General features: G+C 38.9%; 1 protein-coding gene across 1 annotated transcript in view; it reads right to left on the bottom strand.

The window, feature by feature from the left end:
* Positions 1-22,811, bottom strand: part of EGF (epidermal growth factor) — a 58,195-nt gene extending 35,384 nt beyond the window's left edge. The window contains exons 1-7 of the mRNA XM_041395811.1: positions 22,200-22,811; positions 12,962-13,093; positions 9,332-9,531; positions 8,181-8,362; positions 6,662-6,892; positions 4,912-5,114; positions 663-788 (exon numbers count right to left, since the gene is read on the bottom strand). Coding sequence (XP_041251745.1) covers positions 663-788; positions 4,912-5,114; positions 6,662-6,892; positions 8,181-8,362; positions 9,332-9,531; positions 12,962-13,093; positions 22,200-22,326 — 1,201 coding nt within the window. The 5' untranslated portion in view covers positions 22,327-22,811. The remainder of the gene's footprint in view (positions 1-662; positions 789-4,911; positions 5,115-6,661; positions 6,893-8,180; positions 8,363-9,331; positions 9,532-12,961; positions 13,094-22,199) is intronic.
* Positions 22,812-25,754: the final 2,943 nt, after the last annotated feature.

The following is a 25,754-nucleotide window of genomic DNA, read 5'->3' as shown; positions in this document are numbered from 1 at the left end:
CAAAAGTTCTTTTTAAAAATTTGGGTTTAATGTGACTTTAGCAAAAGCCTCAAAACACAAGTGTATTAAAAGTAGAAATTCAGAAATCAAACCAGAGAATTTCCAGAAAACTGGAACTCTGATGCTCAGGCAAGTTTGTAAATCCTGTAAGCTAGGAATTCTGATGCCATTATGTCTTATAAAATCTGGTCATGTAGTAAAAGAGATGTTTTAAAAAGCATTATGGTATCTATTATTAATATAAATTTTAGATTTTTAATAAAACAATCCAGATTAAAATATTTAGAAGCATGTTAAGAATTTCTGTCTTTTTTTGAATGATAGACAGACTTGTTGCTGGATTATTCCATGTTTCACCTTTGGTGGTGCATCCAGTTTCATCCTTCTTTTAAAATTAAATTAGCACACATGAGCATTTCTACTTGTCTGAAGCTTCTTTACCTACTCAGACTAAGACCAAAATTTCTCACAAGAATAGCACGTGTGACACTTTCATTGGTCTCTTTTTAAATTATTTCAGACTTGGAAGGACACAAAATTGAAATGGCACACTGAAGTTTTTAACAGCTCATAGAAATTTTTCAAGATCAAGATACTAAGTAAAAGAATAGAAGAATTTTTTCATGTGATGGAATAAAGCGGATGAGAAATTCATGTATTACCTTCACAAAACTGTTTATTTCGACTTAAAATAAAGCCACTAGAGCATTTACACCGATGAGTCCTTGAGTCTGGCCTGCAGATTCTTCTTCTGCACTTTTCTCTGTTCAAATCACAGATTCCTTTTTCTGAAAGAACAATTACAGTGTAAGTACACTGGAGTTCTTATATTAACCCTCGAGTAGAAAGATGGTAAGGGATGTATTTTCTTCTCAACATCTGCGTGCTCAACCAGGCTGAGGAACTTCTTAATAATGCAAAATAACTTCATTTTTTTCCATTAGTAAAATCCGGCAAAAAACCAGTCACTGTAAAAATGAAAGTACTTGGAATATTAGGAGTAGGTGTGTCCAAATGATCATTTTGAGCTCTATGCCAGCACAAGCAGATTTAGAGAGAGCATGAACTAGGGAATGGTTTGGTTTGGGTCCATACCCAGAGTGACTATAAAAGGGAAAATTCAAGTTCCCTATGCGCCCAGTCTGCACAGTATTATATATTACTTTGTAAAACACTCAGATATAAGAACAACAGAGAGGGAGCATGTATGCAAAAAGGAGAGAAAAGAGAGATTTTTAAGACACAGCATACAAAGACTGTTGTTGTTGTTATTATTATTATTACTGAAGTATCATTACCACATTACTACTCATATGATTTAACAACAAAGATAACGGGAGGTTATAATGACCGTGTGCTTCATTTGGGCAAAAGGTATTAACGCATTCTAGAGAACCTTTGTGTTGGTGTGGCTCTATGAGAAATACAAGCATTATAAAAGTTGAGCTCAAATTTCAAACTCAGAACCTTTCTTCAAAGAAAGAAGAAAAAAAAAAAAAGTGCCCAAAGTTTTTTGTTGGTCCCCAGGAGTCTTCCTATTTCTCCTGCTTCACAGGAAAAGCTACTCCAGTACCTTTTCTCATGGGAAGGATTTGCAGAGTCTCATGTCTGTGCTCAGCTATCTTTCACAGACATGCAGCACTCCTGATTTTGTTTTTGTCTCCAAAATGGTTATTTTTGTTTGAACTGATGCTTCTGAGTGTGGGTGTACATCCACACAGAATGCTGTCTCTGCCCTGGCTCTGTGTGTAAGACATCAGGGGCTCGTACAGGCAAAGAAATGAGTACAGGACCAACTTTCTTCTGCTGTTTCCCATTCACAATCTAAACTCCAAGAGTTGGAAAACTGCATAATATTTAAGCTCCAAGTTTATTCTTCTGCCAGCCACAACAAAGAAAACAATGGCCCCTTGGTAGAAAGACAGACCACATCTATAAAAGTAATAATATATTTCCCAGAGAGCTTGGCTACAGGCACAGACACCTTGCACATATTTGGTTAACTGTTTAAGTCTTCTCTAGCAAAGGTCATACCATTAAATGCAAAATCGTGAATGGATGACTAGGTAGATATTATCTACGTTATTTAGCATGTTATCTTTTAAGAGACTAGAGTTTTGTGTGGTTTTGTAGAATTCATTTTGAATTGGACACAATCTTTTTCTACTCCAACTGAATCAAGAACACACAGTAATGGAGAGTCTAATCCTCAAATAAAGAAATCATTAGAATGACAAAAGTGCAAGTGCATGCAACCACAAAACAACAGAATCCCCAAACAAGACCACATTCAAGGCTGCATCATACGCTTATCATTGTTTCTGATTTTTCTCCCCATGGTTATACCATTATTGATCTAAGTGGTCAAAAAAAGATCTAAGACACCTGGGAGTTACAGAATAAATAACAGAAGCTGTAGTTTTGCCATATGGACAATCCCTAGAAGATAATAATTTTTAACTGATAAATATTAGAACTCTATGTAGCCATAACAATACATAAAAACCCAATCACATTTCAAAGCTTAATGGCGATTAAATTATGAATCACAAAGTTTATAATGTAATATTTTTTTGGAAGAACACCATTACAAACCACTCTTACTAACTTATTTGTGTTTTGCAGGGTTTTTTCCCCTCCCATCACCTGTCTTACATGGAAATAAATACACTCAGATATTAGCCTGATGCTTGTATCTTACACTGGAAAGAAAGGCAACATAATTTCTCAAAAAAAAAAAAAAAAAAAAAAAAAAAGAAAGAAAAAAATACAAGAGTACTGAATAGCATTAATCTGTTAGGAAAGATTCCTTCAAAGAATTCCAGAGGCAGTATTTGAGATTTTAAGGTATTTCAGATATTTTATGACCTGTTATTAAAAGTGACACACCAAAGTTGTTCTGTGGGGTTAAAACGAACCCATAGATGAATTAATGCTCTTCTCTCTGCTAATTGGCCCTGACCAATCCAAGGAAGTAGTTTAAAAGAGAAAGGGAAGAGGAGATCTGAGGAATTTAAGTAGCAAAGTAAATAATTCAGATGCCAATAAAAAAATAAAATCATACCAGTTGCACACTTCTAAGTTCCCTTTTCATCTGAAGGAGCTCACTAGTTATCTGCTTTAAAGAAGGCTTGATAATTCACAGCTGACACTACATTGCAATGTACATTTTCTTAGCTTGTACAGAGCATCCAATTAGTCTAGGTATGCTTTTATCTGCAAGTTTCTCTGTTGTAAGATCAGCTATAAATCTCATTTGAACTCCAGGCTCATTAGTCCTCCTTTCATCCCCATTCTTGCATTGGATAAGCAAAGCAATCCGCATACAAAGTCCAAAAGGTTCATCTGGATTCAGCCTCTTAAGCTTCTCTCTACTCCATCACTTCCCAGACATTTTACAAGAAGTTATTTGGAATTTTTTTTAAAAGCCTACTGCTGACAACACTTCCTATGTACAAAAATTTACTAAACATGTTGGAAATACACATACATTTAAAAACATTGGTAGGTCATATAGGAAAGAGAAATGCCAGAAAGCAGAATGTTCCAGTGGAAGAAGTGGAGTAAATCTTCTGAGAGGAGAATAAAGGCTAAGTGCCCACAGTCACTGAAATTAAGCGCACATTCTTGCCCTAGTTCCTCTGTGTGAGAGCACCAAATGTGTCAGTAGAAAAAAGTGCTTCCATTTGCCAGGACAGCCATTTTCCTCAAAGTAAGGACAGATCAAGTATTGTCTCTGAATAGAGACTCCCTGTGCTTACAAGGGTAAGCTTGATTTCCAGGAACACTCTCTTCTGCATCTCAACACGTCTTGGCACTGCAAACAAAGCATGTAAGGGGGAAAGTTCCTTTGAAGGTTTTGATTTTTCCCGCTCAGACCAGTCTTCAGAGGGCACAGACTGCATGGTACAGCTGTTGGTTGGCATGAAGAAAGACAAAGCCTATTTTATAGCAGCTATTTAGGAATAGTTCAAAGATACATTCACAGTTCGATTTTCGCTCATATGAACTAAAACAAGCACTATATCCTCCCCATACCTTTATACCTCTGGGAATCCATGGCTGCCTTCCCTTGGGAGCTGTGCAACCATTGCTTTGCACACAAATGCCTCCAAACTCTTTGCTCCATTGCTTTTATCCAAGAAAAACTGGCGACAAAAGCTATTCCACTAAAGCAAGAATGCTCTGCTTCCCAGAAATTAGAAGACAAGACATTATTTGCCTGGATATCCCCCACTTCCTCCTGCCTTAGCAGGAATCCCCAAGGAATGTGAAGTATTGATAGTGAATTACCGTCATTTCTGGATCCACAGTGAAAGGCAAGGAGATGACCAGCTCATGCTGTGGGCTGCAATTGGTGTCAATTAAAGAGGCAGGAGTCTCTTATCCTATAGTTGTTATAGCAACTTCAAGACTGCCTAAGACTTGCTGACTTTTAGTTGAATCATTTCACAGGAAAGCTGAGACTTATAGAACATACTGTGTGCTTAAAATCCTTCGCTGCAGTAATAATCAGAGCTGTTTAGGTGTGTTTTAGACTAAAACTTCCAGAATGAAGCAGACATTTGGTGAGGATAATGTAGACAGTCGGTTAAAAATCTGTATGCTTTGTGCATTTAGGAGGAAAGCATAAAAATATATTTGTGTAAAGAAGATGAGAGAATGAGAAAGGCACATTTATCTGTGTGTGTGTACAGATTAACGAAACAAGCAATTCATGCTTGGCATGCTTCTACCCTGATACTCAGGTGGAGCTGCACACAAGTGAAACTGTGGACCACTGAAGTGAAAAAAAAAATTTTTCCTTCATTTCACTGGGGCCTGGAATTTTGCCAGAGAAAATTCTCACTGCAGAGAATCAGAGTGTATGACATTATTATTCTCACGCATAGCAGCATTACATTTACTTACCCAAATCCTGAGAATCAATCCTTGCACCTGGCTGCTTAAATGGATGCACTATTTTTATCTCCACTGGTGGGAAAAATGATGGCTTCAGGCTAATTGTGACTACAACATTTCCAGTATATTTGTTGGCTCTCCATATCATGCCAGACTTCAAATCTGAGTAGTACAGGTGCTCAGCAAAGAGAGACATACCAAGCAATTGATGCCTAAAAGAGAAGAGAGCAAAGTGGCACATTACCTGATTCCTACATATTTACTCACTCAAACATTTTCTGAGTGTCTAGTTCAGTCAGGTTCACTGAAAATTACCTTTCTTTGTATTGTGTATATATGTATACACACACATATATACACTATAGTATCTTCTATATATGATAATCAGAAGAGGTGAAGAGACATACCCAAAATATTTCAGCACTTAATCCTGCAAATTTGCAAGAGACACAAAATGGATAACCTGCATTTCTCACAGGTTCAATGATCTATTGGTCAGGACTGACTTAACTGGGACAGAAAGCCTAGGTGTGACCCTGCTTCTGGTGAACCAAGCAACCAAAATGGAAAGTTGGTCTGTGGGGGATGTAGGTCAGATAACTTCCACTGTTTCCCAATATCCAGTGCCTGCTCTGACAATTCTGACTGTCTGAGGAAATCAGGGTGGAGATGGAGTGGTAGGAGTAGAGCACTCCTAAAACCCATCTTCTGCTGTTTCCCCTATCTCAGGAATGTAGTTTCCATTCACTGGTCAGTTATAGCAGCTAGCAGAAACACAAAAGGGCCAAGTTTTAAATAAGAGAGAAAGCAGAAAAAATACTAAAAGAGGTATTTTTGTCTTCTACTTTCCAGGAAGACACAATCCAGGTAGAAAACAGAATCCAGATCATCCAGGCTAAAGGATTAATGTTTCAGTGAACAGCAACCAACTCAAAGGAGAAAGGGATAAAAAAGTAAGGAAAGATCCAAACTGACTGTTGGCATTGTAGGGAGAAGCCAACTTCATGTTCATCATATAAAAATGATGGACCGCATATTTAAATAAGCAGGCCAGCAAAACTGTATTTTTCTCAGTTTACTGCCATAAACACATGGCAGCCCAACCATACTGAAAGACACTGCAGTGACAACCTTTTCCTGATCCCCTCACCGACCCCACGGCCACCACTGGCAGCCATACCCCTGCACAGCATGAAGACCAAAAGGACATGGGTCTAAGAGCCCCTTCAGCCATGCTCAGCACTGGCACTGGGGCAGGACAATGCTCTTGCACAACACAGTTTTCACCACATCTGCTGATGCTTCTTGGAGAGCCTGAGCACAGGGCCGAGCCTCGCCAGCCAGCAGCTAAGGAGGACAGCAGGCTCAGATGAGGATGGAGTTCCATCTCCTGAGCACAGCTCAGACACCTGAGCCCACCCACTGTGACCTTGGATAAATCATTTAATCTCTCCTTTCGGCTCCTCTCTCTGCAGAAAAAGGCCACTAATAAACACCCAGAGAGGATTTTTAAGGATTAATTAGTTATCATTTGGCAAATGCTTGGAAGATGGAGAGTGCTGAGTGGCAGTATTATCCTTATAACAGTGACATTTTTCCATTTTCCTATTATTAATGTTACATTTACAGTCACAGGCCATTTGCATTACACTTCATATTCCTCATGTTGTGAACTGACCCAAAAGGGAGTATGGGGGAGAGAGCTTAATTGCATCCCTGAAATGAATGTTTTATTTCTGACAAGCTGAGGAAAGCTCACCGGACAGAATTTCTGAGGAAACGGACAGCTCCACCGTCATAGTCACATGATCCAATATGGGAAATCTCTTTTCCGTGGTCATGTTGGATCCAGTAGAGCCTTGTGTCAACCAGATCTAGTGAGATGGCCTTTATTTTTTCTGTAGTTTTCAAAATATTTATCATATTACTTCCACCGAGGGACGCTCGGTGTATGCTGGAAACTGTACCATCTGAAGACAAAAATAACAGCCTGCAGGCAAGAGAGGCATGTTTGAAAAATGAAACAAAATAAAACACCCCACAGCAAACAAACCCTACATTTTCAAAATCACATCACAGATACACACTCTTTATTAAGTTATTTAGTTGCTCCTGTATACAGAATTTCTCAGTGTGGTACTAGAACTACAAGTACTGCTGGAGGTACTAGAAACTAGCATTACTAGAGGTAGAAGCAATTTCCCTCAAGTAGGTCAAGCAGGAATCAGCCCAGCTTAACCACAAAGCACTATTGTCTGTCTCTCTACTTTGTACAGCCGTGCAGTCAAGGAAACTGGAATTACTTCTCAAATCTATGGGGAGCCCCTGCAAATTTGAGGAAAGGCAGTTCTGATGTCCAGACCCGAAACCTCACTGGGATGGCAATATTCCAAAGAGTAATAACAAAGCTACTTCATCAGAAGATTGGTTTATGTACAAAAAATGTGGTGGGAATGGACACATGAGCCTTAATATTAAAACAGCTGCACACACCGCTGAGCAGCTTTAATGCAAATCAAAAGTAGCAACAAAGAGATGCTCTTGCTAAATAAAACAGAAGCATTTCCAATTGTGATCAAGCTTTCTTTTTGTTTTTGTTTTTGTGTAAGGGGAAATTAGCATGGAGAGACCACTGTGATGATTCATACTGGTAACCCTTGAGGAGCCAGGCCTCTCCTGTGAGCATGGTTCTCCATGTAAATTACTTGAAGCTGAAAGGAGCATCTCTATGAAGGCCAAACTACTAGTGATGCTAAGCAGCAGCAGTGGATTCAGAATCAGTATTTGGTGACACTGATAAAGAAACGAGGGAAAGAGCAGAAAACTGTCAGTTTTGGCTTTTTTTTTTTTTTTTTTTTTTCAGAAAGCACAGCAATTTATGTTCTAAGTCTGCTGGGTCTGAAGCACAAGTGACTCCCAGCATTTTTAGTCATCATTCCCTTTGCTTCTCCAATACTGCTTTCTACCCAGAAACTTTGCTAAAAGAAGGTGCATTGAGATTGGATATTAGGAAGAAAATTTACTGTGAGGGTGGTGAGGCACAGGAATAGGCTGCCCAGAGTTGTAGATGCCCCACCCCTGGAATTGTTCAAGGTAGGTCAGATGGGACTTTGTGCAACCTGTTCTAGTGGAAGGTGCCCCTGTCCCCGGTGAGTGGGTTGGAACTAGATGACCTTTAAGGTCTCTTCTAACCCACTTCTGTGATTCCATGAAACCACAATAGTACTTTACATATTTGGAGTCCATTTAAATGAAATTACTGACGCCTTTAAAATTACCTTTGTTCAGCATCAATGGTAATCCTTGTGGGACGACCAGCAGCTCTTAGAAGAACTCGGCGTTTCTTCCCATTCATGTCGGTTGCTTCTATGGTTCCTTTCTGTCTGTTGGCCCAGAGAATGTCTTGATTTATCCAGTCAATAGCAAATCCTGAAATGCCTTTGTCTATGTAACATAGTCTCTGTAAAGAAGAAAAAATGAGCTGGGAAGAGGAATCCTAATGACTACTCTAAACTTGACTTTTGTTACAGGGAATAGAAGACCCAGCTGAAACTTTCAAGTTCATTTCTTTGCCTGCTTCATTTTCTTTCAGACCTCTAGCTATTTCTCTTTCTTTTTCTTTCATCACTTTTCATTTGGTCTTTGTACTGGCATGTACCCCCCTGAACTGAGTGACTCCCTGCAAAAGGAGAAACTGTTCTGCACAAGAAATATACTGGATTAATATTTAGCTACAACTTTTCGCATTTGGTGCACTACAAAGCACCCAGGCCTGTTACAGATGGAAGTCTCCTAACACACCGCTGCTGGACTCAGATCCCTTAAAATCAGTGAAAACACATGAGTGAATATTCCACATAGGTAAATGATACTGGCAGTCTCTTTCAAACAAAAGAACACTCTCAAAGCAATAGAGTTCAGCCAGAACAGCGTCTGCCCTTCTTAATCAGCCAGATGCAATGAACTACACAGGGTTTTTTTCTGAACAAAGTTCTAATAGCATTTATGCAACCATAGAAACCAATAAAAGGTTTGAGAAAAAATGAGTAGGAATTCAAGCACATTCTTCTCATAGCATTTGTGTTAGTTTGTGTTACAATAATCTCAAAGACAATGTTGTAATGCCAGAGAATAATCTGTAACTGATAGAAACATTAAAGTTTACAAAGCCTTAATTTGTTTGAATTTCCTCTCCTGCATTTTTAACTCGATCCTCTCCTGCATTCATCTGATCCACAGAAAATACTGTATGTACTGAATGCGAATGCCAGTAAAACAGCCTACAATCATGATCAGGACTATTACAACAGCAAAAGTAAAGTGATAATTTATGAACATTGAAAGCAGAATTGTACCCAAGGAGCAGGTGGTTTCCAAAGAGGGGTTTGCACCATCAACTAGGAGAATTCCAAAGAACTGATTACTTTACCTCTCGTTTTGTGCCATTTAGATTAATTCTTTGAAGTAGTCGCCTTTCAGAGTCTACCCAATACACTTTCTCTTCTATATAATGAAAATCCATAAGTGTTGATGGACCAGTATCAGAAACCAATCTTTCGTGATTTGTCCCTTCAATGTCAATTCTAAAGATGGCATTTCCATGGCTAAAAAGCAGGAATGGTGCTGGGTCTAGTGTGGAGAAAACAAAATTAGACCAATTAATTGATAACCATTGCATTTTTGCTGCATTAAATTCTCATCAGTTGCATACTAGTCAAAGAGAAAGTTCAAGATTTACATGTCTTTTTCCTTAATAGCAACTTCCTAGGTGTATCACAGAGAACCAGTTATACATAAATGGAATGGTCCTTTCACATTTGATGCTGAAAATTATGGCAAAAATCTGAGTTAGGAAACTGAAATGGCAGTGGATGTGACCACTTATCCCAAATCCTACAGCCTGGCCAGAGGTCAGAACAATGGCTGCACGCTTGCCAACTGAGGTTGAAAGAAATTTGCCATGGATGTGCCTCCAAGCTGAAGATCACTTCAAACTATTGTGCTATAGCAAGAATTTATCGCAGAGAGGTAGTCTGGAACCTTCCTTTAACTATTCAAAAAGAGAAATTGAAGACCCCATGGACAAAGGGATCCCAGGAAAAAGGAAGAAACTGGAGACTGAGGAGGTTTCTTGTGCTGCAGAAGGCTGAAAGAAAAAAAAAGACCTGTACTTAAAACTCTGACAGCTCAAAAGTAACAACGTTTTCCAGACAAAATCTCGATTTGTAATGAGAAAAGGGGAAGAGTATAACAGTAACTTTACATAAAATATGTTAAAATGAAAGGTGCTCCAGTTATGCCCCATACTCCAGAAAACCAATTAAGGCTGAAAGTGATGAGCAGCTAGGATGATCCCAGTAGCCTTGATGCAACCTTAAAACAAGGTGATAAGTATGAAGTACAATTAGAATGGCAAAATGATTGGGGTTGATCCAGTTTTATTAAGTCCTCTTTGTTATTTTTAGGGTATTTTAATTGTGCTCACTGTAGAGCACAATTAAGATTGCTCAAGAAGCCCTAACTACCTTTCTAAACCACAAGGGTTTTCATTTAGGCTGTCAAGTGCATATAGGAAAGCAGTTCTTATGTAACCAACACATTTTAACTTTCATTTTGAAAATAAACATGGGTGTATTGTTTGCTTTTTGGTTTGTTTATATATAAATACTTGTTTGTGGTCATCGAGTCTATTCTTTCATTTGATTTTAAACTAAAAAATAATACAAAACAAAAATCCCATTGTGTTAGTCATGTTGGAATTTCAGAACATGGTTGTCTGAAACAACAGATCCTGGCATACAAGTAGCACTCAAATCAACTGACTTTGAAATGCAATTTTTTATATAGATCAAACAGGATGACAGCTTTCAAGCCTGTGTAATCAATTGCCAAATTGTTCCGCAATGAAGAAGCAACTCTCCATTAACTGGGAATAGATGCCATCAAAGGTGCACTGCCACCAGTTTTCTTACACATATATATTTGAAAATTAAATTGGTTTTATTTACAAGGGTCATATATTTTTTTAACTAAATATCTTTACTATTAGCATGAAAACCGAGGCTTTAAAATCAACAAAAACTCTTCTACAAAATTGAGACAGATACTTCACCTTCATAGTTGCAAGGTTTTTTTAATTCTCCTTTCAAAGCAGAGGAATTAGACAAATTTTGATTTCTCCAAGTGAAGAAAGTCCTGATGAGTGCCCGAGATGTAATTTTGTCTTGTTCACAGGGAAGATGGACAGTACAGTGTTTCTATGTTAGCAGAATGTTTTGTATCTCAAATTTTAAAGCGATCACCTAATCACCTAATTATAACAGCTGGTTACAGGATTTTAATTACTTCCTTTTCCTGCTGCTACTTGAACTGAGCAACCTCATATTTGAACAATGAAGACTTGCTTCATGTGAATGTTAAATGAACACTGAAGAGTAGCCAAGCTGATTTATCTAAGGGATTTGACAGCTACTGCCTGCAGTTTTGCCAATTAGTTGACCAAGAACATTTATACACTTTGGTTTTGTCCTTTCCACTCTCTGAATTCCCTTACCAAGCACCTGTGAATGAGGGCTCTAAATGGAACAAGAACTGAACAAATGTAATTTTTTGCTACAGAGGCACCAGTCAGATTTAGGACTCAATTTTATCAGGGTTTTAATTTCCAGGTAAACCATATCTGCACCAAAGATCTTCCTGTCTTTATAACATGAGGGTATTTCACCTGGTGCATCCCCCACAGAAGGGTTTATACCTGACTTAAGGCTTCCTTATCCATCACAACAGCTCTATCTGCCACTTTCTGCTATTACTATAAATGTTAGTAATAACATGTTAAAAAGTTGAAGTACTCCAATATGAAGGAAAGATTGTTCTTTGAAAGACACCTGTGCACAAATATCACTGGGAAGGAACACGTTGGTTTTCACTTCAGTTCAGAAGTGGAGAGCTTGCAAAGGAACTATGGATGTTTAGGCAGGACCACAAAAAATCCAGTCTGGATCTTTGTGAGTTACATGTTGCTGATAATTATGACGATTCTAAGGCCTGGACTAAAATAATTGTGTTGATGACAGTCTAGGAGCTCTACAGAATAATTTTGATTATGTTCATGGTCCCAAAATCTACACACAAAGGGACTCAAGAACAACTCACACTTCTCAGGTCAGAAACATGCCTTGTCACATCCCATCTCTGCATTACCAAGATAGTCCTGGGTAAATACTAGCCAAAAAATAGAAAACTTGAGGTCCTGGATCAGAAGGGAGCTATGGTGTATCCCAGACAGGAGCCAAAGCCAAGCATCCAGGAAGTCAAAGTGGGGAGGTAAGAGATGAACTTCAGAGCACCCCCACCTCATACTCTAGATGCAACACAGGATTAAGCTAATCAATAAAACCCAACTCTTTTTTTTTCCCCTGGGTAACATCAGTTGATGACAAAATGAGGGTTAATCAAAGGCTGTAACTGCAAATATTTTCTTCTTAGAAGAGCTAAAAACTTTTAAATTTAAATGCATTCCCACATTTAAAAATCAATTTATACAATCATGTCAGAGGAAGAGAGAAAAAACACAGTAACACTTGTTTTAGCTGCCAATGGATGGAACCAAAAATAAGGGCTTCCTGCTTCTAATCTGTCCCTAGAACCTAAACATACTGCGAAGACACCAAGGCCAACAGACTGAAAGCAGCCAAGGTAGCAGAATCTTGTGTACTGCCATGTCTTCTTGGAAGTAAGGATGGGATAAGAGAGTTTACAGTTTTAAACTGGCAGAGAGGGCAAATAGGAAGTAATTGTTAAGTTTAGTGGTTTGTTTTCATATGTTCATTCATCTTTCTACCACCACATGAAGAAGTTTACATTCTTCACCCTCATTCTTTCGTGGCATCCATTTTTGGCCTTGTCTCTTACCCACACAGTAGCAGTTTTTTGTCAGCAAACCAGAGAACCCCAGTCACTGACCAGTAGGAACCAGCAGGCCTGGTTCACTTTGAAAAGGAATGCTAATGAATCTCTAAAGCCCTTTTTCAGTCTTCAAAAAAGAAAATGTGCTTACCGTTCACATAGCAAGACTGCTTGTCAATACCCAAGGAGTAGCCGGGCAAACAGGAGCAGATGTACGACCCTGGAATATTGATACAGGTTTGGCCACAGGTTCCCAAACCACCTTCAAGGCACTCATCAATATCTGAAATAGGTATTTGAAAAAGATCAGGAAAATTCAGCTAGCAAAAGCAGTAAAGAACAAGGAGAAAGAATACCTTTGACAAACTTATGTAATAATAAATTATCACAAAATTTAATACCCCATCATCAAAAATGAAATGAGGACAGCTGTGTATTCTTTCATGCATTTGTTTCAGAATTATTGGGGAGGGAGGGTCTAGGTAATTTATCATGGTCACATTCACAGTGATTTTGGATGGTGTTGTATTTTTATTTTGGGGGGGTTTTTTGACTGTCAAGGAAAATTACCCTTCTCCCCAGTGTCTGGGCATTGATCTCTAATTGCTGAAACACAGGGAACAGACTTGTCTTGATTTGTGTTATTATTTGCTATGCAAATGCAGCTTGCAGCTGCTTGCTTCTATCTTTATCCCTTTTTCAACAGTAATAATTTTGCCAACAAATTAGCAGACTTTGCAAAACAGCAAAGCAGAAAACAGACTGTCGCAGAACTGAGCTCAACATTGAGCTCATTTTTGTTTGAGTCAAATCTCAAACAGACATACAAAACACAAAAATTCTCACTGTATTCTGACAGAAACAAGCCAAAACCAAGGCACTGAGCAAATTAATTAGAAACTAGGCTTTTAACTGGTAGGTTAGGCCAGAGCCTTTAGGAACTGAAAGACATCTGAAGTAATTATGGTGTTTTGTCTGGGCTTGAGGAAGTGACTATTAATTAAGTCCTAAACAAAGGAATCTGTTTAAAAAAAAAAAAAATATTACCACTGAGGACCTTATTTTATACTAAGGGGAAAAGAAATTTGCAGTACCATGGATAATTGCCCCACAAAATTGCGATAAATTTTAGTTCCTGCTGAAAACAAACACATCCGATAGTAACTTCTCAAGGTACTCGATATCTGACAGTACCATATGTTGGTATATTTTTTGTATATTTTCCTTCTTCAATTACTGTGTGATGGTTGCTTTAAGGAGCAGCTTTTCTCTTGCCCAAGTTCTCATTGATGTCAGTGGCTTTTGTTCTGTACTTTACCATGTGACTCAGAACATGCAGGAATAAAGGAACCAACACATTTTGTTTTAAAGAGATACACTTGAATAAGTCACTAAGGGATGTGGATTCACAACCAAAACTAGGTCTGTGTGTGTTATGTGAGAATTCCCTTAAGTTTAAAGAAGGGCACCTTGACTACAAGGAACAGCAACTTAACCAACTCACAAAAGACTTTGGAAGAAACTTTCTCAACAACTCAGGGAGACCTAAGCAAGCAGATCTCTGCTATCCCGTGGTTCTGCAGACCAGTTTCCTGAACTGCTTTAAGAAACCATGCTTAGAATGAAGTGTTCCAAAGGGTTTCATCTGTGCCCAAGTACCAAAGGTGTTCAAAAAGAATGTCAATGCTTTTCAGCACCTAATGTGTCTGTACTGACTAGGGAAGGCTTCCATATTGTTTAGAGTTTTCCCACACGTGGGTGCTCCAAATAGCAGCTGAACTAACTTGACAATGTATGAAATGTTATCAGAGCACATGCAACTGATTTTTGTTGGATTGCAAAGATAAAGCAGGAGCATTTTCAGCAATGTAATTCCATAAAGTACTCTCATTCTAACCCACAATTTTCTCCCAACAATCAGCTTTCAGGAGCATATTTTCCCACATGCACCAGGATTGTACATTCCATTCTCCACGGCATTAAAAGAGAAACTCTTCCAAATCCCCTCTAGGAAGGTCTGATGGGCTTAGAAGTGTGTTAACGTGCTACAGACACCATGGGCTGCAGGTCACCATTAAAACTAGAGACTCCTGGCAAACACTGCCAGGATGCCACTGAAGCTAAAGGGCTCTGTGATAGCCATGGGACGAGGGCTTTGATGACCTCAGCTCCTTGTCCAGCTGCTGTCAGTGTCTGACATGAGCACTGTTTGCCTCTCTCTCCCTGAGGCACTGGTTATTAAATCAAGAACTGACTGACTAAGCTGGACACTTGACCTGATCCAGCCACCAGCACCACAGCAGGTGTAAGAATGTGTTCATTATGTAGTTTATGTTTGTCAATACACTTTTGTGACAGTAATAGCTTGCTAAATGAACCTGAAGTTATTTCTCTGTGGAAATCACAATTATGGGTGAAAAAGGCAACTGTGTAGATATAGGATTGCTAAAGAGAGAGGTTTTTTGATTAAGCAATGTGAAGCACTGATGAGCTATTATTCCATCACAATAAAGAGCACATTAACTAAGAGTAAAAAAAATGGGCCTGGCCTATAGATTGGATCTGAAAGACTTCTTTCTCTGAGAAGGATATGTGTTCATACTGGACAGAAAGCTGATCTCTTAGCTTGCTACTGGGCAAGAAAATTCAAATCACAACACAAACATAGGAGAAATTAATGACTGTGAGGAAAAAAAATGCTTTTCTATGTGGCAGTGGTCAGACTATATTGGCATGTTGCTTGTATTTCTTAGATAAAAGTTTTTAAAGGATCATGAAAAATTAGAAAATGCATACAACAGGGATAGAAAGCCTGATCTGAAGGTAAAGAAAAGTGCCTTTCTATGAGAAATTCAAGAGCTCAGAATGCTTAAATTATCAGAAAGAAGCTTGGAAGAAGGATTAAGCACCACAAATTAACACCTTCACAAAGAAAATGTAGCAGATTTTCTAAAAGACACTATAATCTTTTTCAGGAACAACTTAACAAGGACTGATAGCTGAGAACTAAAGCCAGGGAATTCAAATTCAGACATTAAATTCACATTTTAACAGGAAGGGTGAATCACCAAGGGAACTAGCTACCAGGGAAAACCCTGAAGGCAGTGAATATTCTAAAGTCAAGGTCAGACTGAGAGGACATGCTTTACCAAACACAGGTTTCTGAGCAACAGGCCAAGGTAAAAGGACAATGACCTTTTATTTCCAGGGGGCATTTTCCAGATTTATATGAGTATACAAAGCTGTCTGTCTAAGAAAGAGAACACTTATTGATCAAGCTACAGGAATTTACACTCTTTCCTCAGTAAATGTACTTGAAGAGAAGATTTCAGGTTATCAGCCTGTCCGTTTTCATCACCACCAAAATTCACACAGTAAAAGCAAATCCCACACATATTGAAAAGCAAGCTGTGGCTCCAGCTGAGGAATGGCTCTCAAGAAGGAGAGCTGCCCAATAAAAGAGCAGGGGCACAGGGCTACGGGCAGCTCAGCCACTGGACAGTGCCCTTCCAGTGGTAAGCAGGAAGAGCCAAGAGACACAGTGTTATTGTGAAACAGGCCACAGCACTGTGAATGTTCAGCATTTATGGCTTTAACAATGGAAGAGGATCCTCTGCTTAAGACCCTCTCTTCTTTGTTTAAAGTGCAAAAAAACAAAAAAAAACAAAATCCAACCAAAAACCCAAAACTAATCAACCAATCAACCAATCAAACGACCAACCCCAAAACAAAATAAACAAAAAAAAAAAAAAAAGCTGTTTTTTGAGGTTTAGGAGAACTCAGTGACAAAACCATCCATCAGGTGTAACTAGCAGTGCCTTCATCTGCACTTTTAGTGCCAAAGGAAAGCATGGAGTTGCATCCTGTTGAAGCTGTTTTACGTGTCCTGGCAACCACACCCCCCAGTGGGAACTTTACCCTGTGAAAGAAATCGGCTTAGTGAACACAAAAGCTGTCTGCAGTGCCCTGACAGCCAGCCCTGAAAGGAAGAATGAGGTTCTGCTTAGTTCTCAAAGACTTCTTTATGCAAAAAATGCCTTGAGAATCAGCAAAAACGATGAATCATGTCATCACGATGTTGGCAGCTCTCAAAGACTTTGCGTACAAATATACTACTTTATTGAGAGTCCTGAGAAAGGCTCTAGTTGCAGAAGGTTGAAGCATTAGTATGCCTGGCAGGGACACAGAGAAACCACAGTTAGCCAGAACTTGAATTTCATTATGGCCCCAAATACATACATTATATACATAAAGTATATGTGCAGATACATACACTCAAATAACCTCATGCAAATCTAGTTCCTGGTGAGTTGGACTTGTGATTGATTCAATCAGCTGTATCCAACCACCACCATAATCTTTTCAACAAGGCTGAATATGAAAATTCATCTGGGTGACAAAGAAAGCAGCCCATCGCTTTTATCTACTGTGTTTAAAGCATCCAGCTCAAAGAATGGAAGATGGAAATGGAAAAAGACACTCCAGATACCAGCAGGTCAAAATGAAACAGATGATGCACAGTTCAGTATGTTTTATCTCCAGTTTTAAATGAGGCTTAAAATAGAAGGTGATCATACACAATTTTTGAGAGGGTAGAGGCTGTGAAATGCTCACGTATGATGGTGACAAATACAACATGAACACAACGAGGACGTTGTAACTCCTGGTGTCTTCCAGCCCAGAGGTGATCATGTCACAGGTATGGCACCAAGTGAGAACATGTGATTTATCAAGTATAAAATAGAATCAAATTGAGAATTGAAATACAATTTAGAAAACAGTAGCAGACATCTTGTCGAGAAAGGGCAAAAAAGATCCCCAGGAACAACAGCATCTTTTTTTTTTTTTTCCTTTCTGAACTCTGATCTCAAGTGTTTGCTCACTAGAATGGAAAAAAATATCTACCTTTGAAATACATTATATGTGAAATAAAGTCTATGTGTAAATTAGTAGCTATAAAATAGACCTGGATCCTGCAACTTCCAACATATTATTACTGGCTTGCCTTTCAAAGAGAGCGGCTGTGAGACATCATCAAATACCATCATCCAGCTCCCGTTAAAATCAGATTTCAAATTAGGTACTAAAAAGTAGTCAGGTTTTTTTTAGAACAGAATATGAAATTAGTAACTGCTGTTTTATACAGGGCAAAACAATGAGTTTTTTAATATTAGTCACTGGCTTGGGAGTCTGCCCCTTAGCCCTCTTTAGTATTAGGCATCATGTGATGGGTGATGCCATTTCTGTCTTGTAACATATTTGCCTCTTTCCTATTTTGATCCAAGCTTTTACAGCTGAAGATAGTATTTCTCCACATTCAGCTGGATCCATCAGAATGTGAATCTTCTCATGAATTGGTCTGTGGTTCAGACCCATGCTCAAGAATGCCTGACTACTATGTGGTAAAAATATTTACAACTCCTTTCCCCAAGTCAGTATAATAAGAAGTGAGCTAGCTGGAAGACAGCTACTGAAAACAAGGGAAAACCACACCTCCACTGCAGCTCTTCTGAAATACAGAGGGAAGCACAGGCATCTTATCAGGCTTATCCCTGTCATGACAGGGGTAGGAAACAGTTGCCCATTTCATTAGATCTTACTGCTCCTCATGAGATGCTTGCAGAGAAAGGAAGGAGAGTTAAAAGGGTTTTGGCATTTCATATTTCTCAGAATACACACAAGAAGTTTTAACAGCATATCTTCAGAAGAATGGAGTAAAGTGAAGACAGGATTTAGATAATTAAAGGGAATTTAAAGATGTAAAACAAAGACTAATAACTTTACGTTCCTCATCTCTGTGGCAGGAGAGAGGTGAACAGGAAGATAGAAAAGAGTAAGGCTGGACACACAGAAGGAAGCATGTGACCAAAAGAGCTGACCTAGATAGCTGCAGTTGTCACCTTCAGTTGCAGGCTGTAGCTCTGTAGGAATGAGCAGCATGTTAGCCCTGTAGAACTGACAAGGCCTCAGCAGTTAATGTCAAGATTTGGTAGAGATGTGCTGAGTTTAAGAATCTATGATGAGGCAAAACCTCAAAAATATGGGTTTTGTGTTGCCTTCTTCCAAGACTTTTTTACAATACCGTTTGGTATCTTAAAAATTGTTATTTTTCTTCATTTTTCAAGCTTACACAATACTTAATGTCAGCCCTGGAACCAAAGTACACTTCCAGTCTTGCAGTATCCAGAAGATAATATATTCACCTAGGGTAGCCCAAGACTAACAGAATTTAACTCTAAAAGTGATAATGCCAGAGGCTGCTCTAGGGCCTTCTTCAGACAAACATGGAAAACTTTTTCAGTCTTGAGTATCTAAGCATCTGTGCAGCATGAGAGAATAAAAAATACTGTTGTTAACGTGGTGTTTCAGGAGGGCACAGGCAATTGATTCCAGCAGGCACAGCCCCATCCTCTGGTACACTGTGTTATGCTTATGTTGCCAAATATGTTACAAATCAAAGCTCTCCTGGGACAATCTATGCATGTGTTTTTTTCTTTGTAGCAATAATAGCTCCTTTGTAGGTCAGAGTATTTTTTTTTTCAGAGGTAGAAGGTTCTATGTTTCCACTAGGGTCTTCAAAATATGAATTATTAAAGGTGACTGATCCACAGTCCTCACAGCATCTTAAAACAAGCTCTTAATTCAAGATGGCCTGTCAAAAATGCAGAAATGCTTCCAATTCTACCATGACTTGTCAATATATTGATGTATTCATTCATCAGACAAGTTTTGCTCTGACCTTGTGATCTCTTCTCCCATACTTTCTTTCCTATAAGCCTTGCTGTTTTGGGACTAACAGCACCTTAGAAAGGTCCCTTCTCTCTTGTCATAACAAGTCAGGATTCAAATAATCTCTCTTAAAATAACTGTATAAAATTATGTGAGACATTTAGGGTTGAATTTCATTATACTTCCACAGGATGAGGAGGTCTTTGATCTTTGAATGTCCATAGAAATAAAAGGAACTAATTAAGGAGTAAGCTATTTAGCAATGTAAGAAGATGACCTAGACCTTCATCTTAAGCCACAGTGTGGAAAACAGATCTAGAAAAGCCTACACACATTCTGGCAAGTATCACTTGTAACAGTTCACTAACAAAGAGCAGACACCTTCTCAATTCAGGGGAATCCTTATGGCTGGCAGGTTGCCACCACAGCCTCAGATGATTAAGAATATTTTGCAATTGGTGTATCTATTACAGCTCGCCAAGAATGGTGGCCAGGCCACGACTCAGCTTGCTGTCATTGTTCACAGCTCAGTGGTATGAATCACATCTCCCACTCACCACTTTTATCTCCAGTATTACCTTCAAAGCCTGCCTCCAGCTTCCTGCCACTTGCTTCCACAGCACCCTCTGCCTCATATAATTACTGAACTAGAATTACTGAACTAGAATACCACACGTCCGCTCTTCTGCTCAGAACATCAGTTGTGTGTCCAGGACACGGAGGAAAGAGGAAGGGAAATCCCTTACACCAAAGCATCCTGCAGTCTTAGATTTCATGTCAAAATTTCACCTTTGCTTAATCCTCTGTAATCCAGTGGCCTGAAATTGAAAAATTACCGTAATTTCATTTTTCACTTATTCTGTGTCTTATGGAATTTCTCAGAGTATGTCACAGTAACATCAACTCTTATGCAGGAGATTTCTTTTGCTGCTATTTATTGGAGAGTTTGCTGAGCTACCAGCCAATCTGTTTCAGTGTTTTATCTAGTTCTTCATTCATACAGCAGCTAATTTTCAACAGAAAATACTTTATGCAGCCCTGGTTATGTCTTCATTAATGGAAGAGTAATATGCATCAATGTGCAAAATATGTCCACTGGGAAAAAACCAGCCTTTTCAGCCTTTTGCATATTGATATTTAGAGTGGGTTTTTGATTCATTGAACAGTAGCCAAGCAATTCCCTTCATCTCAGTAGAATTCTCCCATTATATATGAGCTCTTAATTGGGAAACTCAGTAGTGCAGAAGCCATAACTAATGGACATCCTAAAGAGCTCTTGGAAGCTAAGTACATGCTAGCAAATGGTCTGGATCTATAGGAAAGGCTGTGTAAACAGCAACAGCCTCTGAGTATATGGCACACCCACTGCATGTATTTCAGCCTGAACTTACAGAGAACCAGGCTAGGCTGTCCCCATGGCCACCAGCAGCAGAGAGGGAAAATGACCCCTACAGGGACACCCTCTGGTTTGAGTTTGCCTAAAGGGAGTCCAGTCTGTGCACTTTGAGAGTGCTTTTCTACATGAAGCAAACATAGTAAGAGGTGGCAATATGGAGATTAATTTCAGAAGTATTCTTGTCGTTTGAACCAGCATCAGGGTAGGAGCACTCTAGGTGTGTTTTGTTCTCAGATAAACCTTCAGTCAGGTTTACAATTTGTACACAAGGAAATGCCCAGCTCCTCCCCCCTCAGTTTGACAGCATTTAACATGCAGGCTTCTATTTTGTGCTTAGGAGATGGTATTTCTTGGCAGAAAGCACAGAGGAAGCACCTGTTACTGCATCACTAGAATCATGACAAGAACTGAGTCAGAGCCTCTGAAGCCCAAGAAATCCAAGGCAAAAGCATTAACTCCAAGTATGAGGAGCTGCTTGAACCCTTTCAGAGCATTTCCTCATCTCCTAACTGCAAAGCACACAACTTCATTGGCTCTGGATTTCTTGAAAAAATTGGATCTCACAGTAGCAGGGGAGCTGCTGTCATCCTTTGTCTTACACTTTGTAAAAAATAGGAACCTGCATTTTATGTGTATCATCACTGAAGATGATTACAGGAATGTTAGTGTTGCACATTTCTCCCAGACCTCCCTACCACAGTATTAAGCACACCTGCTGTTCATCTATTGTATGAGATGCATTATTAGCATGAGCACACACTTATATGTAATAATAAGCATAAAAAAATAGCTTTTAAAGTTATTTAGCACACATCTAAATGCATATTAATACATAATCATTAAAACACTCTTCATATATGTATACAGAAATACAAAAATACACCTATACTCAAAATTTACATATAGTGATGCATGAATACATGCATGCTCATATACTGAAACAGTGGAGACACTAAAGCTGTGGCTAGGACTTTTGATAACTGGAGAACAATTCATATCTCTTAATGATCATAATGATCATATGAAAACCTATTCTGTTTTCTGATAGTTAAACCAACAGAAAAGTGCTGATTTCTGAAAGAGAAAAGAAAAACAAAGTTCTGTTCATTTTGAAATGCAACAGATATTGAGAAGCTGATTTATCAGTTCTGCCAGTACAACACACAAGCAATCTGTAAAAAAACTTTTTGAAAATTATAAAGCTAAATTAAGAGAATATAAATGCAAGGGGTTTTTTTTTATCTGGGAATGTTCAGTAACTTACCTACACAAGCAGAGTTTTCAGGCTTTAATCTGTATCCATTAGGACAGTTCCAGTGCTGCAGAGCTGAGAGGCTGACAAAACCAATTTTAAAAGCCACTGGCAAAAAAGCAACAAGGAAGAGAAACATAATCTTGAGGGGTTTATGAGCTGTCACTAGAGAAAAACTAGCTTGTATTCAGTCATATCCAGGACAAGATGAGCATGTGTAATCCCAAAAGTTTTCTGCAATCTGTCACTTTAGACTCAGACATCTTATCACAATTTCAAGTTTTATCTTTGCCTTGCTTTTCTTGTCACTTTAGACCTTACTGTGTCTGACTACAACCTTGAAGAAATTCCTGGGAGATTTCTTCCCCACACACATGAGGGCTTTTTTTCTCTTGCTCTTTTGTTTCTTTTTTTTTCCTCTCTTTTGGAAGCCAAGTATGAAATGCCTGACACTCTTGCCACAAATTTAACACAGCTTAAAAGCCATGCTCACAAAGATCACTTCAAATTTCCTTGCAACAAAGCTGCTGTTTAAATCTTTAAAGCAGAGAATTCAGAAAGCTCTTCAGCACAGCTTTCAATGGAGTGCAGGGAGCAAAATCTCCAGGTACCGTCCTTCTCCGAAACGCAGTTGTTTTTTACATCCAGACTTGGATGGACTCCTCTTTTCTTTTTAAAGCTCTGCTTGCCCCACCTCTTCTCTTTTTAGTACCACTTGAGTGAGCCCTGTGTTTGCACATAGTAATGTGGTCAGTTCCTTACTACAGGGAACCGAGCCAGCATGCAGATACCCAGCCACCCATAATAAATACAGTCTCTTTAGAAAAGCAACGCCTCCTGCTTAAGAAGTACCTGCAGCTTGCCAGCTTAGATTTTTTTCCACAGAGATTGTAGGCAAATTTATTCAATTCCTGTTCATTCTCAATTAGTTGCATTCCTCTTAATAGCATCATATGTTTTACCACCAGAAACGAATTTTGTCATCAAAACATTTCATGCAAAAATCAGCAGAAAAAATCTCTCTGGTTTCTCTGATATATTTTTACTGGAAATCCAAATCAGCTTAAGGTCAAGTTCAGATCCAGGGTATGTGTTTGCAATTTTGAACTTAAACTTTCTCTCTCTCAGGTCTGAATTTGGCCCTTATGCATTTCCAGAAGAGTAGCTGTTGTCAGAGACTGAAGTAATGTGTTCTGAGCCTGTATCACCCACAGAAGCTGCAGCCATTTACATGGGCATTGTTGCTGCACAAGGCTGCAGCAACATTGGGGTTCAATGCTCTTTTACACATGTTCCACTGAGGCATAAAAACTAGACAAATTCCAGATGCTGGCAATTCTTCAGTATTGAAAATACTTTCTTTTTCCCAGTCCATCAGCCTAGATCAGCAAAGCTCTAAAGCACAAGCAAAACTTTGTGCTTCTGAGATTTACTGAAATACTGAATACTGATTTACTGAAAGCGCTGAGATTTAAGCATGTGTTTAAATGGTTGCCTGTGCCAGGCTTTGTTGAGCTAACTACTGTGAGGCAATCTGGTTCTGCCACTTTTTTCTTTCCTTTAATTTCCAAAAATTTTGTTTCTGGAGTGTTGTGTTGGAATGAATACTAACACAACAGCTGGGTACAGCAGCAGCATCAGAAGGTACCTACAAATGTACAAGTTCTGTCTCTCAGAATTATCTCTCTCCTCTCCTCTCCTCTCCCCAAATTTTTCTGAATCAATAAGAGTCCAGACTTGTACTGTCAGAAAACAGGATTAAAACCTGATAATGAATTGGGCCACTCTCCACTGAAAGTAACTGTTTCTTGATGTTTCTGTCTCTGTGCAGGCACATTCTGGTCTCAATCTTCACTGCTACACCCACTGCAATTAAATCCAGACTGACAAATGGCAGCCACGTTTCCATATCCTCTGTTCAGAACCCAGTCTTTATCCCACATGCTATGCTATAAAATACAATAACAGTAATGTAAATTATGCAGGGCCAGAGTCATGCCAAAGAGCATTTGCTTCTCCAAATAGTCCCTGGGAATACAAAAGGGCAAACAATGTGAAAGCACAGTATAATGCCATCCCATCTAGGATTACAGGATCCCGCTCAGGAACTGTGGTATGTTCCACATGAACCTCTTTTACTAATTCTGCAGTCAACAGTTCCTCCTCACACAATTTTCTTCGCTGTTCAAGCTGGGAGCAAGCAACCCCGACAGTTTAAAAGGAATGTGTCACTACTTTGTGAGCAGCCATCAGCAGAATGTTTGCCAGACCGTGAGGGTGGCCGTCCCAGCACATCCCTGACCTCTTCCAGACTCAGACAAACTTATTGAAGGAGACAAAGTGAATAAGCTCTTCCTTTCCTTTTAAAACCCAGAAACAATTTCTGTCTCACATTCTTTCCATCTCTCATTTGCACACATCTTTTCTGAACATCTCCCTCAATCTTCCCCCACTGCTCCATTTCCACATTTGCCTTTACACAAAACACAGCACATCCCAGAATTTCTTTTTTTTCCTTCTAAATTAAATATAAATATAGAACTGTCTGGTATGCCAATACCCCAACAACATTTTTGAAGGAAGAGAACCCTTCACTTTAGCCAGGTAGAGACCAGTTAATAAAATTGTTAATTTTACCATGCTAGAAGTAAAGGAATGGCTTTAAAAAGAGGAAGAAAAACCAATCATAATAGTGGAATTAATCTTTTTTACCCTTAAACCTGAAATTTGACTTGGACCAGAGCTAGCTACCAAACCCACAGTATGATGGGCCAAAGAAGGTAACTATCCATTTGGAAGTGCATAGAACCAATCACCTCCCCCTACAACAAACCAGAAAGTGATCAGTAAAGCATTAAACGCATCAGGCTGTGCCACACCTGCACTTTTAAAACATCTTGTTTTTTACCAGTTGGTTCAGCATACTGCTCACAATAATTCCTTCACACCTGAAGTCATTTAACATTTCAGAAGTTGTTCAAATAAGTTTCTAAAAATCAAATTATTGTGCTCACCTTCTGGTATTAAGTACAGCAATCTACATTAGTCTGGCACTCATATGATAAATTAGACCATATTAGCTCTACAGTCTAATTTGCAGGGGTCACAGCAGAATCAGTCCCAATGATCTTAAAACCATCCCAGTTCATCAAATGTGAAGAATTTAGTTGAATTTGACTTGCTGACTCAAGACATTTATGAACTAACAGCAAATAAACATTTTATCCCTTTGTCTTGGAGTTCTTACTATCTTTGTTGGCTCTAGAAGCATTTTTTTACCAAAGCTGGGAAAGATTAGCTAGAAATTCAAAAACTGGGGCCTTCTTGGCAAACAGCTGCTCTAGTTCAAGGACAGTAAATTCTGACTGTTTCTAAACTGTGGAGGAAACAGATCTCCCTCAGCTTCCCATTATCTACATTTTATTAATAAGCACAATGTTTAAATCATACATTGGCTTGTATTCCTGCTCACTACACATTACACTAGCTTGTCAGCAATTGGACTTCTGTTTCTGTCAGCCTCTGAAAGGCTAATTCTGGCCTTAGGCATATTCTAATGTGGTTAAA

The sequence above is a fragment of the Onychostruthus taczanowskii genome, unplaced genomic scaffold, assembly GCF_017590055.1.
Source record: "Onychostruthus taczanowskii isolate IOZ18803 unplaced genomic scaffold, ASM1759005v1 scaffold12, whole genome shotgun sequence".
Taxonomy (NCBI): Eukaryota; Metazoa; Chordata; class Aves; order Passeriformes; family Passeridae; genus Onychostruthus; species Onychostruthus taczanowskii.
The sequence above is the reverse complement of the archived record's forward strand: the minus strand, read 5'-3'. Positions and strand labels throughout refer to the sequence as shown.